Genomic DNA, 17492 nt, shown 5'->3' on the forward strand with positions numbered 1-17492 from the left:
CAATCTGACTTTTCTGTTGACGACTAAAACTACTTCTGAACGTACACATGTTCCACTAAAACATGTTTTTGGCATTTCTTTAACCAATCCCATTCTTCTCAGGCTCAGCCAGACAGTGCAACGGTACCTCTGCAAAATAAGTGTGAAGTGGTTGGATGAGGTTCAGTACTTCTAAATCTGAGGCCATGGTTCTCAGCAGGAAATAGTCTTGCAATGCCAGACATTCCCCAGTGTCATGGAGGAAGGCTGGGTCGTGACCGAAAGACCGAAAAAGAAAATAAATCCGGGTTCAAGTTGCCAAGATGGGTTTCCTCAGCAGGGTGACCGGAAGATAGGGGGAGAAACTCAGTCATCCATGAAAAACTTGGTGCTCCTTTACGTGAAAAGGAGCCAGCTGAGGTGATCTAGGCATCTGGTAAGGATGAGCCCTCCGTGCCTTCCCATGGAGGGTTCCAGGAGGGTCCAGATGGGGGAGGGCTCTGGTAAGACTCAGGACTAGGTGGTGGGAATATCTCCACCCTGGCCTGAGAAGTTTTTGATAGTTTGGCTTCTTAATACTTATGAGGACTTTCAAACGACCGTGCTCTCTTCGTTTGATGCCTTGATTATTGTTTCCATCACATTTTCCATATAAATAAAATTCTCTGAAAGATCCACAATAAAGCCGCTTCATTCGCGGCCACCCCTAGCCCACCTAGTAAGAGCTTCTCCCCATGTAAGCTAAGTTCTGCTGCTGTGCGGTTCAAATCCGACCTGCTGCTGTTTGCTGCGTGTCATCTCCCCTTTCATGTCTATCCATTATAATAAAACTTAAAAAAAGCTCTTCATTCACAGCCTTTTCTTTGGCAGAATGAAATGACCAACCTGCAGTCTGTGTGGCACCTCAAAATTAATCTACCATGACGTCCCCCTGTTATCTCTTGAAGTTATGAAATAATATCACCTTTAAGGGGGGGGCGTTTGTCTTTTCTAGGCCTCTCTGGGAGGAAGAGCCCTCTTTATTCTCCCTCTGAACGAGCTGCTGGAGATGACAGGCAGCTCCTCCACCAGCTCCAATCCTTTTTCTCTTATGGACGCCTACTACACAGCGTGCCCATGTAGCTCATGCATGAGCACATCTGCACACCTGCTCCCCGAGCCCCCTGCTCTGAAAGGAAAGTAAATAGATACACTGAGCAAACCCCACTGAGTTGGCAAAGGGACAGTGTTTACTGCTCAACGCAGACAAACAGTGCTGATGAACAGGGGGAAGTTGCTATTTGTTTCAACATTTTTGCCACAACCAAATAATAGACCAGAAAAAAAATGCTAAGCTCATTTGCATAACTAGATTCTTCTGACCAAATATATCTCGGCAGGCCGGTATATAATACCATTCCTTCTCAGCCAATTAGAATCTGAGAAAGCACATTACTTCCATGTGATAAAATTAGATTTGTGCAAAGACACTGAATAATAATTCCATCTCTCTTATGTGCAGTCATTTCATCAGGGCTGGTTTTAAAAACCACATTGCTTCATTCAGACAGATAATGGACATCTCAACAAAACCATCAAGCATGAGCTCAAGGTTGTCTTGCATAGACCTGTGCAGTGGTTTATGGGTTCATAATATGTTTTGCTGTGTTTCTGCCTGTGATTGGGGGGGGGGGGGTGGATCAGCTGCTCAGCTTAATCAAGGAGCGTACATGCAGGTGTGCCTGGTTAGGTCTTCTCAGCAGGGAGGGGCTGGGAACTCCTAAGGTGTATTACAATAGGTAACATAGTTCTGCAGTGAAAGACATTTTTTTTAATAATATTTGGGGCCTATTGTTGTGAGTGCACATATCTGTTTAATTGGTAATGTCCAAAGTAACTGTTTTATCAAAATGTAATGTATTGTCCAGATCCTAAGTGCAGGTTTTTCTTTTAGTTTGGCTTCCGGTGTAGATCATAGGTGCCAGTTAGCTGAAGCTGAGAAGTTAGAAGTGCCTTCAGAAGATGGGGAAGGGGAAGGGAGAAAGGACTTAAAATCTTGCTGTAAGGTTGCTGTTTAATCTATTTCCCAGTTTTCATTTTGTGCTCTTTGTTTGAGTTTTTTTCTTATGAATTTTACTGACCATCAATGTATCATAAATGATGTTATCGCTTCCTTGCCCTTGCTCATGTCGGAGAATGCTTGTTGAATGATTTGATTTGAATGTGCAGTTATCCAATCAAGAGTGGCGCTAGTGGCACGTGACTGGCGGCCTTGTTAGAAGAAAAAGAAGAAGAAGAGAAGAAAAAGGAGATGTTGATGGCTGCGTATGAGCTACAAGAGTTTTTCAGCTTCCGGGAAGGACTTTACTTAGATGGCAGAAGAGCATGTCGATGAAACAGTACAATGTTTTGCGAATTTAGCCACACATTTGAGTCCAGGCCAATAAAAGTGCATCATTCAAAAAACAAGTAATTTTGGCAAACAGTTTAGCATACATATCGTAAACCCGGCAGGAACGTTTGGACATTGGCTCCTTAAATTTTGACATTAGCGTACTTCCAGAGATCGCTAAACCAATGGCACATCTGAATATCCCCACGCTGATTGGACGGCTCTTCAGACGGACACGCAAACGTTGCCGCAAAGGATCTCGCGGTGGAATTTGAGCTATTTGAGAATTAAAACTAACTCCACATCGCCTCACTCTTCCGAGCTTTTTCCTCGCCAGTGTTTGTTTGCTGAAAAAAAAAAAGAATGGATGAATTGCGGCTGCGGATCACCACACACAAAATGATTATGGACTGCAACATCATGATTTCCACAGAAACTTGGCTTAATAGCACAATACCCAACAGCGCTATCTACCACCAGAGGTGGTGGCAGCCTACATTGTCGCAGGTGGTTTCAACCACTCAAATTTAAAGATTCTACAGCCTAAATTCCATAAAAATGTATCATGCCCCACAAGAGGACAAAATATTTTAGACCAAGTTTTCACTAGTGTAGCTGATGCATACAACGCTGCTCCCTTCCCCATCTAGGCCACTCAGATCACATCTCTTTGTTTATACTCTCATCAAATGTGTGAAACCAACAGTAAGGACTCTGCACAGCAGCGTTTTAGAAACACTGACTGGTGAGTGTTCCTAACTCTGGCCACCCATGACTCCCACATGGACATTGACTCATATGCCTCATCCGTTCTGGACTGTATCAACTCTCACCTCAGCGAGGTCAGACTGCTGAAAGCACGAGACATTGCATTCAAATCCGATGATGCTCACACAATAACTCATCCAGGGCTAACCTGAAGAAGGGCAGCAAAAAATCAAGCAAGGTAAGGATGAGGATCACGTCAAGAACAACTCTGACCCTCGAGGCATCCAGGCCATCACAGACTACAAAGCTACCCACTCCCCCCTCCTTATCACCAACACCTCCTTGCCTGATGAGCTGATCCCTTCTTTGGCTGCTTCGATAAGGACAACAAAGGGGTGGCCATCAAGGTCTCTGCAGATCACCGGTTCACAGGTTTAATAGCATGATTAATGCACCCAATGCTGCTGGTCTTGATGGTATCCCCGGACGCGTACTCAGGGCCTGTGCTGTGCCGCTGACTGAAGTCAGGACTGACACATTTAATATGTCACTAGCCCAGGCCGTTGTCCCTGCATGCTTTAAAACCACCTCCATCGTGCCTGTGCCAAAACACTCCACTGCAACGACTTTCGTCCAGTTGCACTCAACCCCAACATTAAGAAGTGCTCCGACAGGCTGGTCCTGGCCCATCTCAAGACCTGCTTACCATCTTCACTGGACCACTTCCAATTTGCCTACCATCAGAACAGGAACACAGAGGATGTCATCTCTACGGCACTTCACTCTGCCCTGTCCTACCTTGACAATAGTAACACCTATGTGAGAATGCTGACTTCAGTTCATCATTCAACACCATCAGCCCCTCCAATCTGATCACCAAACTCAGTGAACGGCATCGTAACTTCCGAACCAACAGACCTCGGTTTGTTAGGTTAGATAACCATACCTCCTCAACAATCACCTGTGTGCTGAGCCCTCTCTTTACTCCCTCTTCACCTAGGACTGCACACCTGCACAGGACTCTAACACCATTGTAAAGTTTGCAGGTGACACTACGATATTTGGTCTCATCAGCAAGAACAATGAGACAGCCTACAGGGAGGAGGTCCAACACCTATCATAGTGGTTCACTGAAAACAACCTGTCTCTTACGACCAAGAAGACCAAAGAGCTCAATGTGCACTTCAGGAAGTCTGAAGCTAGCACGCCCCCGCCCATCTTCATCACGGGACTGAGGTGGAGCGTGTAACCAGCTTCAAGTTTTTGGGTGTCCACATCTCTGAGGACTTATCTTGGCCTCAACACCTCTACCCTGATCAAGAAGGCTTGCGGGGGTCTCAAGAAGGTACACCTGTCTCCTCGGATTCACCAGTTCCTCACTCCCTCCATCAACACATCCAGGGAAAGCAATGCTTGCATAAGGCACGCAGCATCAATAAAGACTGTTCTCACCCCAACCACAGCCTGTGTACCACACTCCCCTCTGAGAGAAGTCTCAGGTGTGTAGCTGGAGCTTAGCTCCAAGATGGCTGACCCTTAACTTGCTTCAGCTCGCTTTGGGTAAAGAGTCCAACCCCTATGGGCCAGTTGAAAACATGCAGACCTAGCTGGCTTGTAGTCCACAGTCTCTGGGCAAAAATGCCTGGATGATGCAAAATGACGATTTTTTTCGTTATCTGAGTTTTTTTTCCAGACCAACAATACAGAGATCTCTCATTTCAGGGGGACATGAGGAAGGGAAGCAAGGTCATTAGAAAACAATACGGGTTTCTACTGACACAAAGGTCAATGCTAAGTATACCTTTAGATTTATTTATTTGATTAGGACAATGCACATTAATCAACATTTTGTCAATGCGCCACTATAGTCCTTGTTACCAGCCTGACAAAGGGAGAACATGCCAACTCCACACAGACAGGCCCTGCCTGGACCGGGGGTCCAGTTCTGCAGTGCCAACTTGCTGTGAGGCAGAAGTGCTAACCACTGAGCCACCATGCTCCCTACTTATAGACTTAGTTAAGTAACATTTCCAATGCAGAACTTTCACTGTAATAATATATTTTCAGTGTGGTATTATTAATTGTGTTGCAGTACATGATCTGAATACTTACACAACAATAAAAACAGACGTAGCGTTGACCACGGTAGATGATAGGGGCTGGCTGTCCTTCAGTTTACAGTTTAATTTAAGTTGAAGATTATTGAATATGGGATTCATTCCTAGGTGACATATTATCTTAATTAATAAAATCTTCCACCATATTCTTCTAGCCTTCTCCTGCTTTGTGAGCGTCAACTATCTTCAGTTTCAGTTATCTAGACAACTGCTTAGAAGAAGCCATGGAGCTGATTGTTGGGGGGGGGGTCAGATGAGTCTGGGCATTTAAAACCTTAAGATTGACATCACCTGGTCTTTCCAGACCATGATTGAGAACAATCCATGACGCTGTCAGGTCTCAGCTTTCCAAAGGGGGGGTGCATGCGAGAAACTCTGCAGGGTGCCCAAACTTTTGCAGTCGCCATTTTTTTTTTTTTTTCTGTTATTTTGAAAATGTAAATGATGAAATAAAATCTAACTTTTTGTGACATCTTGTACGAATGTCTAATCTGTCATTTGATGTCTTCTGGAGAATTTTCCATCTTTTCTTGGCTTCTTTATGCACGTTAATAATTTTTTTTACCTGGGGTGCCCAAACATTCGAATCCAACTGTATGAGTCAGAAAGTAAAGTCTGGAGAATGTCTCAGAGGCATAAAGTCATCTTTGTGTTGATGGTATTTATCAAACATTTAGCTAAAAGATACAAAAACAGTCCCCTGAACTGGATGCAAAAGTGACCTTTCATCCTTACTCTGTTCATTTATGGCTTAGTAATAATTGTAATAATTAGACATGTTCATGCAGCTGGATAAGCCAAATTTGTTCATGTGTTTAGCTTGGTAAATTGCTCAAATCCAAATATAGCTTTGAAAACGTCAATAATCGGAAGTGGATTTCATAGAACTCCAGACTCCTGCATGATAATATTACAGGTCATCTGCAAAACTCTGTTAAGAGTATGTGAATGTGTATCATTTTTCACAGAAGCTTTTGATCCCAGAATTCGTGTCAACGTGTGATTCCATTGAAAGTGATGGAGTTTGCCTGTGAGAAAAGAGAGAGGCCTCCTGCAGTTAGTTAGGCGGGGTTTCCTTGGTGAACAGCCACATCTAGTGGTCGCATCGCAGGAAAGGAGTTTCACTTTTTCAGCCTTTAAAAATAAGACCTTTTCACAAGATCATACGCAGAAGTTTGTTTTTTTTGGATGGGGGGGGGGGGGGGGGGTCAGGGGAGCACTCCTTGGTACATCTGGCATGACCACATACTTATATAACAGAAAACAACTAAATGGTGGTAGGTAATACATCTCATTTCATATACTGCTTAGTAAAAATATGTTTTCATTTATGATTCAACATCCCATTATGAATCTGATTTGTAAAGCAGGTATGCTGTTCCATCCCAAGACGGCCTATGCTACTAAAGGGGAGGGCTTTCTTCTTCAACAGCCCCCCACAGTCCTCAGGTGTGAGCTATACCGGCTCCAGGGGCCTGTTGCACGAAACTATGATAAAGGATTAAGCCGGGATATTCAAGTTATCCTGGATGAATTTAGCTTGGACTCGGTTGCACGAAACCAGATTGAATTAAGCCCAGCCAAGTTACCATGGAGATTTATTCTTTGCGGCTAGCCTGGTCCAGAGCAGGCTAACAGCCAAGCTAAGACTAATCCTGGAGTCTCATGTGTCAAATCAGCTGCCGTCTGATCCCAAATAAACGTGTTTAACAGTTATTCCGTTGTCTTCTGCATGTGTTCTGCTTTATTTTTATTAACATGCATTAGCCTACTTGTCACTATTGTTGTCGCAAGTTTGATTTAAACCCTACTACAGTTGTTTAGATGTTAGAAATAGTTGCACTGGCACCCTGATGCGGAGTGGGACTTTTCCCGGTGGGACGGTACTATGTTGAGGCTGCCTGGCGTGCGACCGCTGCCCGGTGGCCGCTGCCCGGTGGCCGCTGCCCGGTGGCCGCTGCCCGGTGGCCGCTGCCCGGTGGCCGCTGCCCGGCGGCAGACCTGCGAGTCGCGTCAGTGTCCTCTCTCTCTGTAAAAGTAGAGATGAGCGGCGCAGCGTCCTTGGTCTCAGCTTCAGGTCTATAAAGGTAAGTGTGACGATATTAATGTAGCGATATTCTCAGATGATATTAATTGCAGACTGGTCAGAGACCAACACATTCATGATTTCATTTTCTTGTTGCTTGCCCTACTCTAGTAAAGGACAGTTTGTGTTACTCCTTAATAAGTAGGTCTAATGTTTTTTTTATAATAGCTTACATTGGTTTCATAACCTTCTCCATTAGTCTCCCATCCCTGGACCAATCACGTGGCCTATATACAGCACGTATGTAGTGAATTATCATTCATCACACGGGAAAACCACAATTCTTAATCTTTTTATTTGGTGCGGTCACTTGTCAGAAGAAAAAAAAACATGAATATGTTTTACATATATGTTCACAGCGTGTATTGAAGTCACTTACTACTTTTTCTAGTTGTTGTCCCTTTCTGATTGTTCTGCATGAACATTAATTGTACATTAATATCTTATAGATATGTGTGCGTGGTTGTAAAACATGTTCTCACGTTGTGAATAAGGGTTTGAAATTAAGCCTATAGTCCTTAGGGTCCATTTCCCGAGGAACATTAATTCCCTCTGCTCACTTTTAAGGCAAATGCTATATTTTTAAACCCCCACACATTCAGTTGGGTCCGCTATGTTGGGCTTTTTCTCTCCATTTGACAACAGCCGTATTTCCCTCTCTGCATTTTATATTCTTCCCCTCCTCGTTACTTTTCATCAGAAGCTGCTGCTCATTGGGGGAAACATGTGGCGCATGCGTCTTCTCATCTCTGCATCAGTAAATCTGTGATCGATCCCATGGTCTATTTAAGAAAGCCGTGAACGTGCACTTATCCCAGCTATCTACACCTGGCTTGACATAGCTTCACCTGTTCATCCTGGCTCAGCAAACGTGCAACCGATTAAGCCGTGATGAGCAGGTCACACTAAGTCAAGCTGCGCTTTTTCACTTATCCTGGATGTCTTTATCCTACTTCCGTGCAACAGGCCCCTGGTTTGGTTTTAGGTGTCTCCTTTATGACGTGCAAACAGTTCATTATTCTCATAGTGAAAAACGTCTGCGTTGTGTTGGAGTTTCTTCAAATGAGACACTGTGACAAAGAGATCTCTGTCGATCGGTTCGTTCTGGGGACGAAGGCACAACCAGCCCCCTAACCCTAACCCTAACCCTAAGCTTTGAGGATGTGTTTCCTCTTCCACGTTAACAGCAGAGGAATTGATTTGCAAACCTCAGCCGCCACTCTGCACCATCTGAGCTTCAGATGTGATTAAAGACAAACCAGGGAGGAGTTAACATTTAGTAATCACTGAGACAGAGGGACAAAGGTGGAGATGGAGGTGGACACAACCCACCAGACAAACCACAGGCATGCTAAATCACACAGAAATATATATTAACTTAACATAGGCTAAGAAACCTCTGCCATAACACCCTTTGCGTGTAAGTCATTTTTAATTGAAAACCGTGAAAGTTGTCTGATGTCAGCTTGTTAAATATGAAGATGTTCTAGTTTCTTCTCTCTGTGACATTAAACAGAGTATCTTTGACTTTTTGAGGACGTCATCTTGGGCTTTGGGGAACACTGATCCACATTTTAGAGACCAAAGAACTCATCCACTCATCCAGACAACAATCCACACGTTAATACATGATGGAAATAAATGTTATAGTTGCAGCTCTTGAGAAGATTAAGTGGAGATCCTTAGAGGAGAATTCCGGTCAATTTCAACATGTAGCTCTGTTGTCTGTAAATGTGGAGGTCTGTCAGTAGAGAGCGAAATGAAACCAATCGGTGCTGGCCACACCACGTTACCCTCCTGCTAGCGTTAGCACCCAACAGGCTTAAACAGGGCAAGTTTTCAATGTGTTTTTAGCCTCTAAACATGTTCAAAATGTCATTTAAAATGCCTACCCATGTGTAAAACTTTTCTCATTTAACCCCATTGGGTACAAAATCTAGCAGGAGGATAACACGATGTAGGCAGCACCGATTGGTTAGTTTTTCTCTCTACTGACAAACCACCGAATGTACAAAAGGAGCTACTTATTGAAATTGACTGGAATTCTCCTTTAACGCGTGGTACAATGGTTCATGCACACAAGAAGTTAACATTATAACTTATAAAAACCTACTCAACTGCAGGAAAGGAAGGAAATCTTATTTTTAAGACCATATATATACACTCACCGGCCACTTTATTAGGTACACCTGTCCAACTGCTCGTTAACACTTAATTTCTAAGCAGCCAATCACATGGCGGCAACTCAGTGCATTTAGGCATGTAGACATGGTCAAGAGAATCTCCTGCAGTTCAAACCGAGCATCAGTATGGGAAGAAAGGGGATTGAGTGACTTTGAACGTGGCATGATTGTTGGTGCCAGAAGGCTGGTCTGAGTATTTCAGAAAACTGCTAATCTACTGGGATTTCACGACAACCATCTAGGGTTTACAGAGAATGGTCCGAAAAAGAAAAAACATCCAGTGAGCGCAGTTCTGGGGCGGAAATGCCTCGTTGATGCCAGAGGTCAGAGGAGAATGGCCAGACTGGTTCGAGCTGATAGAAGGGCAACAGTGACTCAAATAACCACGTTACAACCAAGGTGGGCAAAGAGCATCTCTGAACGCACAGTACGTCCAACTTTGAGGCAGAGGCTACAGCAGCAGAAGACCACATCGGGTGCCACCCTTTCAGCTAAGAACAGGAAACTGAGACTACAATTTGCACAAGCTCATCGAAATTGGACAATAGAAGATTGGAAAAACGTTGCCTGGTCTGATGAGTCTCGATTTCTGCTGCGACAGTCGGATGGTAGGGTCAGAATTGGCGTCTCCAACATGAAGCATGGATCCATCCTGCCTTGTATCACGGTTCAGGCTGGTGGTGGTGGTGTCATGGTGTGGGGAATATTTTCTTGGCACTCTTTTGGGCCCCTTGGTACCAATTGAGCATCGTTGCAACGCCACAGCCTACTTGAGTATTGTTGCTGACCATGTCCATCCCTTTATGACCATATGTAACCCAACTCTGATGGCTACTTTCAGCAGGATAATGCGCCATGCCAGAAGCTGGAATCATCACAGACTGGTTTCTTGAACATGACAATGAGTTGGCTAACTCAAATGGCCTCCACAGTCACCAGATCTCAACAATAGAGCATCTTGGGATGTGTGGAACGGGGATTCGCATCATGGATGTGCAAGCCGACAAATCTGCGGCAACTGTGTGATGCCATCATGTCAATATGGACCAAACTCCCTGAGGAATGCTTCCAGCACCTTGTTGAATCTATGCCACCAAGAATTGAGGCAGTTCTGAAGGCAAAAGGGGGTCCAACCCGTTACTAGCATGGGGTACCTAATAAAGTGGCCGGTGAGTGTATATATATATATATACACACACACACACACACACACACACACACACACACACACACACACACACACACACACACACACACACACACACACACACACACACACACACACACACACACATAGTATATTAAAAGGGCTAAGGCTGAGGCCTTTGCCTTCTGACCTGCAGCCCTTTGCAGTGTGTCATCCCCCATTTTTCTCCCACCTGTCTATCCACTGTCACTCTGAAACCCCCCCCCCAAAAATAATCTTTAAAAAAGAAATGTGAGAAGACACAACATTAAGTGGACAGTTTACCACATTTATAAATGATAAAAAGTTTAAACTTATGTGGATAACTGCTTGTAAACAAAATTACAGTACAGTTTCCATATTCAATTAGTTTTTAACATACACAAATAACATCATATAACGAGTACATTGTAGAAAAGTTCAATGGGAATGTAGCGTACACCCACACACACACACACACACACAGGTGTTAGCAACCTGTATGTGTGGAGACACAGTGCTGTAGCACTTGTCCAGTCGGACCTTTGGAGTTCTGACATTTTGCCCGTGATGACCCCCCGCTGGGTTCTAAATCCACCATCAGCTTCTGGAGCGAGTTGAGATACGCTGGGATGAGGGAGCTGATGGACTCCTCATCGTTGAGGATCTTCTCCCTCTGCCCTCTGACCCCACGGAGCTGGGGGAGCGGACCAGGCCAGGGTATGGGGTACTGTAACCCTGGGGGGGCACACACACACAGCTCACAGTCACAATCAGACAAAGTCCGCCATAATTACACATTGTTTTGGCCCTAGCATAAAAGAAATTTAAGGAAATATCTAAGTGAATCAAAGTGGAGAAATCACTTACCCTAATCCCTAACCATAACCCTGACCCCTGACCCCTAACCCCTAATCCTAACCTCGAACCTCGAACCCCCAACCCTGACCCTTAGCTAAATATTATCAGCATTAGTTTGTGTCTTTGTAACGGAGGGGGGGTCAAAACGTCACAGCCTTGATAATATTATGATACAAGATTATATTATCATAAAATTAGCATTATATTCTAACATCTAGTACACAACATATTTGTCACAACACAATCCTAAAACCCCTTGAAGCAGAGGACGCCTGAGCCGTCAGCCTATCACCTGGCTGCTGCAGCAGGAAACAGGAAGTACTTACAGAGGAGTAGCCTGTCCAAGCTGCCCCTCCTCTTGGTCCTGATCTTGTGAGTGCTGACTCAGCAATGTCCACTCGCTCCTCAGCCTCATCCAGTTCATGGACCATCTTCCTGTACTTTGTCAGGTTCATGGTAGCTTGTTCCTCCTGCAAAGACCGACAGAATGTCAGCACAGTGACGTGCACTGCAGGTCACATGTCAGAACTCATGTCAGGTCACATGTCAGGGCTCATGTCAGGTCACATGTCAGGGCTCATGTCAGGTCTCATGTCAGGTCACATGTCAGGGCTCATGTCAGGTCACATGTCAGGGCACAGGTCAGGGCTCATGTCAGGCTCATGTCAGGGCTCATGTCAGGGCTCATGTCAGGTTACATGTCAGGTCACATGTCAGGGCTCATGTCAGGGCTCATGTCAGCGCCTCGTGTCAGGGCTCATGTCAGGGCTCATGTCAGGGCTCATGTCAGGGCTCATGTCAGGGCTCATGTCAGGGCTCATGTCAGGGCTCATGTCAGGGCTCATGTAAGGCCTCATGTCAGATCTTATAGCAGGGCTCATGTCAGGTCACATGTCAGGGCTCAGGCTCATGTGTTATGTGTTATGTGTTATGTTGTTTGATTGTTGCTACTCTGTTAATTTTTGGGTCCTCTGTCTTGCAATAAAAATATAAAATAAAAAGGGCTCTGGGTGACATACTGCCTCCTCCACTTGTCTCTTGTAGGCCCTCATCTTGTCTGCAGCCTCTCCACCAGCTCCTGCATCCTCTGCTGGTTCTTCTGCTCCTCCTCGGACTCAAACAGCAGCTCCTTCAGCCGACGCTCGTTCTTCCTCAGAGTCTTCACTGTCTCAGTGTGCCGCTTCTCTGAGTCCAACTCCAGCTCCAGCTCCTTCACCTGCACACAGATACGCAACAGTGATTTCACTGCTTGTGTTCAGCAAGTATTCAAGCTGACCTAGTTGCTGAAGGATAAACCCTCTTCTGTATTTTCCACAGTTGTAGTTAGAGCTGTAATGTTGCTAATAATCCCTCATGGAACAAGAAAACTGTGTCATCAACTACAGAAATTACACTTGATTAGAAAGTCTGTAAAATGTGAGGACAGGTTACTCGTAGCATTTGTCTTGTTGTCTCTTCCATACTGTCTGTTTGGCTCACTGCTCGGGTTTCTTGTCTCATCTGATCTATTTTAGTGATGTTTCTGCATTTCCGGATCCCAGCAATAACTAGGCAACGTTATCATAACATAGAGCAGAGATGGCCAGACTACAAAAAGACAACACAAAATGTAAGAAACCCCAGGTTCCTTTTCAGGCTGCGGTGGAGGTGCCACAAGGGGAACACGGAAGAAAATGCAGTGGGCCTGCTGCAAAAAGTTGAGAACAATGGTGGGTGTTAAGGCAGTGTGAGAGTCCTGACCAGGAAACAGGAAACATCACTGTCTCCATCTCTGCCACAAGAACGTTTCTAAACACAAACACAAGGTCTGAACTCTTCCTCTGTCTCTTTTCTCTTTCACTTTGCAAAGATCACTGGATCGCTATTTTTTGTCTAAATAGGCCTTAAGGCCTTTCCCCACATTTTTATTGTTTGGCTACAAGTAGAAATGTTGGCCTAACAGTGGTGCTACAGGAAAGGTCAGAGGGGTCCAACACATCATCCTGTAGGAGAATATTCATCCCAGCTTTCATAGCCAGTCAATGTCAAAATGTCTTCCTCTGGACCAAAGTGCTGACACAATGCACTGACACGGGACTGCCTACCTTTCCCTCTAACTTCTGGATGATCTTCTTGCCTCCTTTCAGAGCCATCTGCTCGGCCTGGTCCAGCCTGCTGCTCATGTCTCTGACCTGAGCCTCCAGGCCTTTCTTCACTCTCTCCAGCTGGACCGTGCGCTCCTGCTCCAGACGCAGCTCCTCCCCCACTCGCTCCAACTGAAACAAATACACCCACACACATTCAATTATACTCCAAAAACTGAACATATGGCCAGTCTCTGCTGCAGTAATCTCTCAACACCAATGTTCTTGTGTGTGTTGTACCTCACAGCTGGCCTTCTTGGACTTGTCTGTGGATGCTCTCAGGTCTGCATGCATCTCCTCGTGCTCCTGCTGCAGAGTCTGGAGATCCCCTCCAGCTTCCTTCCCACTCACAGCCAACTGGAACTGAGAGAAAAGATTGAGTAAGAGATTAGTCAACAGCAGTTGGACCTTTAGCTACAGCCTCTGCAGGACCCCGACGGTGATCACCTGGTTGTTGAGGTGGCTGTGCTTCTCGTTAGCCTCCTGCAGCTTCGTCTCACTGACCCGTCGGGCCCGCTCGGCGCTCTCCAGGGATGCAAGGGTCTCCTCGCTCTGGCTGACCAACAGCATGCAGGCGTTCCAGGCCCTTTGGTCCTCTTTGCATTCCTCGTGGCTCCGGACCTCCTCCTCCAGCTGGGCCTGCAGCTCCTGGGACAGGGCAGTCATTCTGTCAGCCTCAGAGGACAGCATAGGAAAAAACACACTGTCTCCAGTGATCCCACCTTAATCTGCTGCTGCATCTTCTTGCTGCTCTTGCTTAGCTCAGCGTGTTCTTGGTGAGCAGCTCCACCTGCAGCTCCAGCTCGCTGGTGGCCGCCTCCAGTTTCTTCTTCAGCTTCAGCCCCTCTATTTGCCTTTGACCTCCACGTCCAGACTGGCCTGCAAGGTCTCAAGTGCCCTCTGGTGGCTTTTTCTGACAGAGGTGGGAGGGTGGTTGTAAAGAAGAGGGTGAACTATGCATCTATCACTGCAGAGCCAGTCAGATGGGTTAAATGGGACAGGCCTCACCTCCAAAGACAATCTACCATCACCTTGTTAAAGGAATAAAGGGAGACAAAGGACAGGAGGAATATAGAAAGAGTTGAGAACTACAGAGCATTACAGCCATAATAAATAATGATAGAGCACTATCCAGGCAAGACACAAATGGGATTCCAGAAGTAGGAAATTAAGATAATGAGGCATAAGCAGCAGTACACCATGCAACCACTATTAAAGGACTGAGAGGAAGCTGAGCTACCTAGTAGCTTCCATTTTTCTCCTCCTTCCTTAAGTCTGCGCTCCATCTCCCCTTTAACCTGAGACACCTCCAGCTGCAGCCTCAGAACCTGGTCTCCTCGGCCTGGAGGGGAGAAGCAGAGAAGAAAGAAAGAAAAGTAAGCAACAGCAGCAGACCCTGACACACAGCTGCTGGCGATAGGCTATAAGTTTACAGCTTACTGCATCTCTGTACCTCCAAAGCTCTCCGACTCTTCCAGTGAGCCCTGTAGCTCTTCTTTCTCCATCTCATCTTCTTCTTTGCTTTCTGAAGCTCAGGGACACTTTGCCATCTGAGAGCTGCTCAGTGAGGTCCGCTACCTCCTCTGTAAGACAAAAACATTATTCATGAAACCATGGTTACTTTTCCACTATTCCTTCAACCTGCAAGAGGCATGGCGTGTACTCCCTAACCCTGATAAGCCTTGTGGTCCCTGCGCAGGCCTCCAGCTGCTCCAGAGACTCTTCATGGGCCGTCCTGACTTTGGAGAGCTCACGGCGTGTTGTCTGCCCTCCTTCTGGCAGCTTTCCACCTCCGCCACCAACTCTTCACATTTGTGCTTCCAGTCTACGAGGTACTTCTCCAGGACGCGCTGCTCTTATCCAGAGCCTGAGCACAGCTCCCAGCCTGGGACAGGGAATACATGCTCAAAGACCCCCAGAAACAAGTTCATGGTACTGCCAGCACTCTGGTGTCCTCTCTTACCTGTCAAGGTCCATGCAGAGTTCCTCCACCTCTACCTGCAGCCTTTGTTTGCTTTTCTCCAGCGTGGAACATGGGCCTGGGTGGCTTCCACCAGCCTCCGGCCTCCTGAAGCCTGGTGGCAGCTTCTTCCTGTGACACACATGTTATTGGAACCTTAAAGGTGCATTCAGAGCGCAAACTGTGATGGATGACCGCCTGTATCAACCCAACGGACCTGGTGTCCTCCACTCGTCGGCGTGCTGGATGGTGTCCGCGTCGTGTTTGTCCTCCAGTGTGTCACCTCGCTGTTGAGTTTGGAGACGAGCCGCTGCAGCTCGTGCTTGCTCTCCTGCTCCTCCTCCAGCTGCTCCCTTAGAGCCCCGCACTCCTGCTGCACTGAGCTTAGACTGCTGTGACCGCCTGCTTACACTGGCGCCGTGTCACACAGATACGTGGGAATGTTTTTTAAATGGATTTGCATTGCGTTTTATTTTTCAGACTTCCATTCTGAGTTCTGTGCACACACACACACACCACACACACACACACACACACACACACACACACACACACACCACACACCTTGACCTCCTCATCCAGTTGTTTTCTTCACATCTTCCAGCTGCGATGGAGCAGAGTCTGGAGAGCGCTCAGGGCTGGCTCTGCTCTCTGCCTCTTCCATCTGTAGACTCAAGTCTGCATTATCAGCTGACAGGACACGCAGGGACAAAACAGGGACACATGGGGACAAAGATTATCATACAGTAGCTTAGAGAAGGCCTCTGTAGCAATACTAAAATTATGCAGCAAGGATGAAATTGAGCATCAATAGAAATCAGCACTGATGTCTGTGTCTGAGCTCTGTGGGTAATAAAGCAACAAATCTGCATGGAAGTAAGGTAAAGTCATGTTTCTGTTAAATGGGAACTCCATTTTTTATATTAGCCACTGAATGCATTTGCCTGACCTGATCTAGATGAGCTGCTTCATAATGATAATCTTGGTTTAGGCACACTTAGATTTAAAAAAATGGGCAACGTTAAGATAATATTGAGCTGCAATATGGGTAGTGTAGGAATGGAGCATTGATTGGGACCCTTCTCTTTTAGTCCGTCACTTGCAAGTCCCAAATAAATCTTAGACGTGTTCTTTAGAGGTGTCCTGGGCAGTTACGAAACTATGTGAATGTGTGATGTCTTAAGGGTAATTAATGTCATGACATTTCAGAGATGTGTAGCACCTGAGAGTCGGTTCCTGGCCACAGTGAGCTCGGCCTGGGCCCTCTGCATGTCCTCCGCTCTTTTGTTGGCCTCTGACAGCTGCTCCTCCAGCTTCTTCATCTGGCTTTCTGAGGCCATCTGCAGCAAATAGGTTACACTCACAAGTTAAGCATGTTGAAAATGGTCAACCTCCAAACTTGCAAGATAAAGACCTGAGGGCTAATGTCCTATGGGCTAACGTCCTGAGGGCTAACGTTCTGAGGGCTAACGTCCTGAGGGCTAACGTTCTGAGGGCTAACGTCCTGAGGGCTAACTCCTGAGGGCTAACGTCCTATGGGCTAATGTCCTGAGGGCAAAGTTCTGAGGGCTAACGTCCTGAGGGCTAACGTCCTGAGGGCTAACGTCCTATGGGCTAACGTCCTATGGGCTAACGTCCTGAGGGCTAACGTCCTATGGGCAAACATCCTATGGGCTAACATTCGGACCTTGGCTTTCTGCAGACTGTCTAGAGAAGCAGCCAGCTCGTCACCTCCATCCTCAGGTTCTGCGTTGTCCTTCTCCAGTTTGGCCCGGCTCCGCTGCAGAGCCTCACAGTGCTCGCTCAGCTCTGCCATGGCATCACTGTGCCGTCCTCAGTGACGCAGCCAGCGCTTCTGATGGACAGAGGTCTCCTCCAGGTCTCGCCTCAGGCGCTGCAGCTCAGCCTCTCGCTTCTTGTTCACCTCCATCTGTAATCA

At 46.3% G+C, this 17492-nt stretch overlaps 1 protein-coding gene and 1 long non-coding RNA gene across 2 annotated transcripts; both read right to left on the reverse strand.

Moving 5' to 3' along the window:
• Window positions 1–11099: 11099 nt before the first annotated feature.
• LOC116684779 (putative uncharacterized protein MYH16) lies at window positions 11100–16131 on the reverse strand. The gene is given in 14 exon segments (XM_032510198.1): window positions 11100–11347; window positions 11763–11940; window positions 12490–12527; window positions 12530–12686; window positions 13555–13725; window positions 13834–13956; window positions 14041–14241; window positions 14316–14506; window positions 14834–14935; window positions 15047–15118; window positions 15257–15448; window positions 15592–15685; window positions 15771–15945; window positions 16118–16131. Coding segments are annotated over 14 exon segments (1956 nt in total).
• A 58-nt stretch (window positions 16132–16189) lies between these two features.
• Window positions 16190–17282, reverse strand: LOC116684780 (uncharacterized). Its single transcript, XR_004330842.1, has 3 exons — window positions 17241–17282; window positions 16776–16893; window positions 16190–16243 (listed from the first exon to the last, which is right to left on the reverse strand). It is a non-coding gene; the product is annotated as an uncharacterized LOC116684780 (long non-coding RNA).
• Window positions 17283–17492: the final 210 nt, after the last annotated feature.

This window comes from Etheostoma spectabile, unplaced genomic scaffold (genome assembly GCF_008692095.1).
Source record: "Etheostoma spectabile isolate EspeVRDwgs_2016 unplaced genomic scaffold, UIUC_Espe_1.0 scaffold00569330, whole genome shotgun sequence".
NCBI lineage: Eukaryota > Metazoa > Chordata > Actinopteri > Perciformes > Percidae > Etheostoma > Etheostoma spectabile.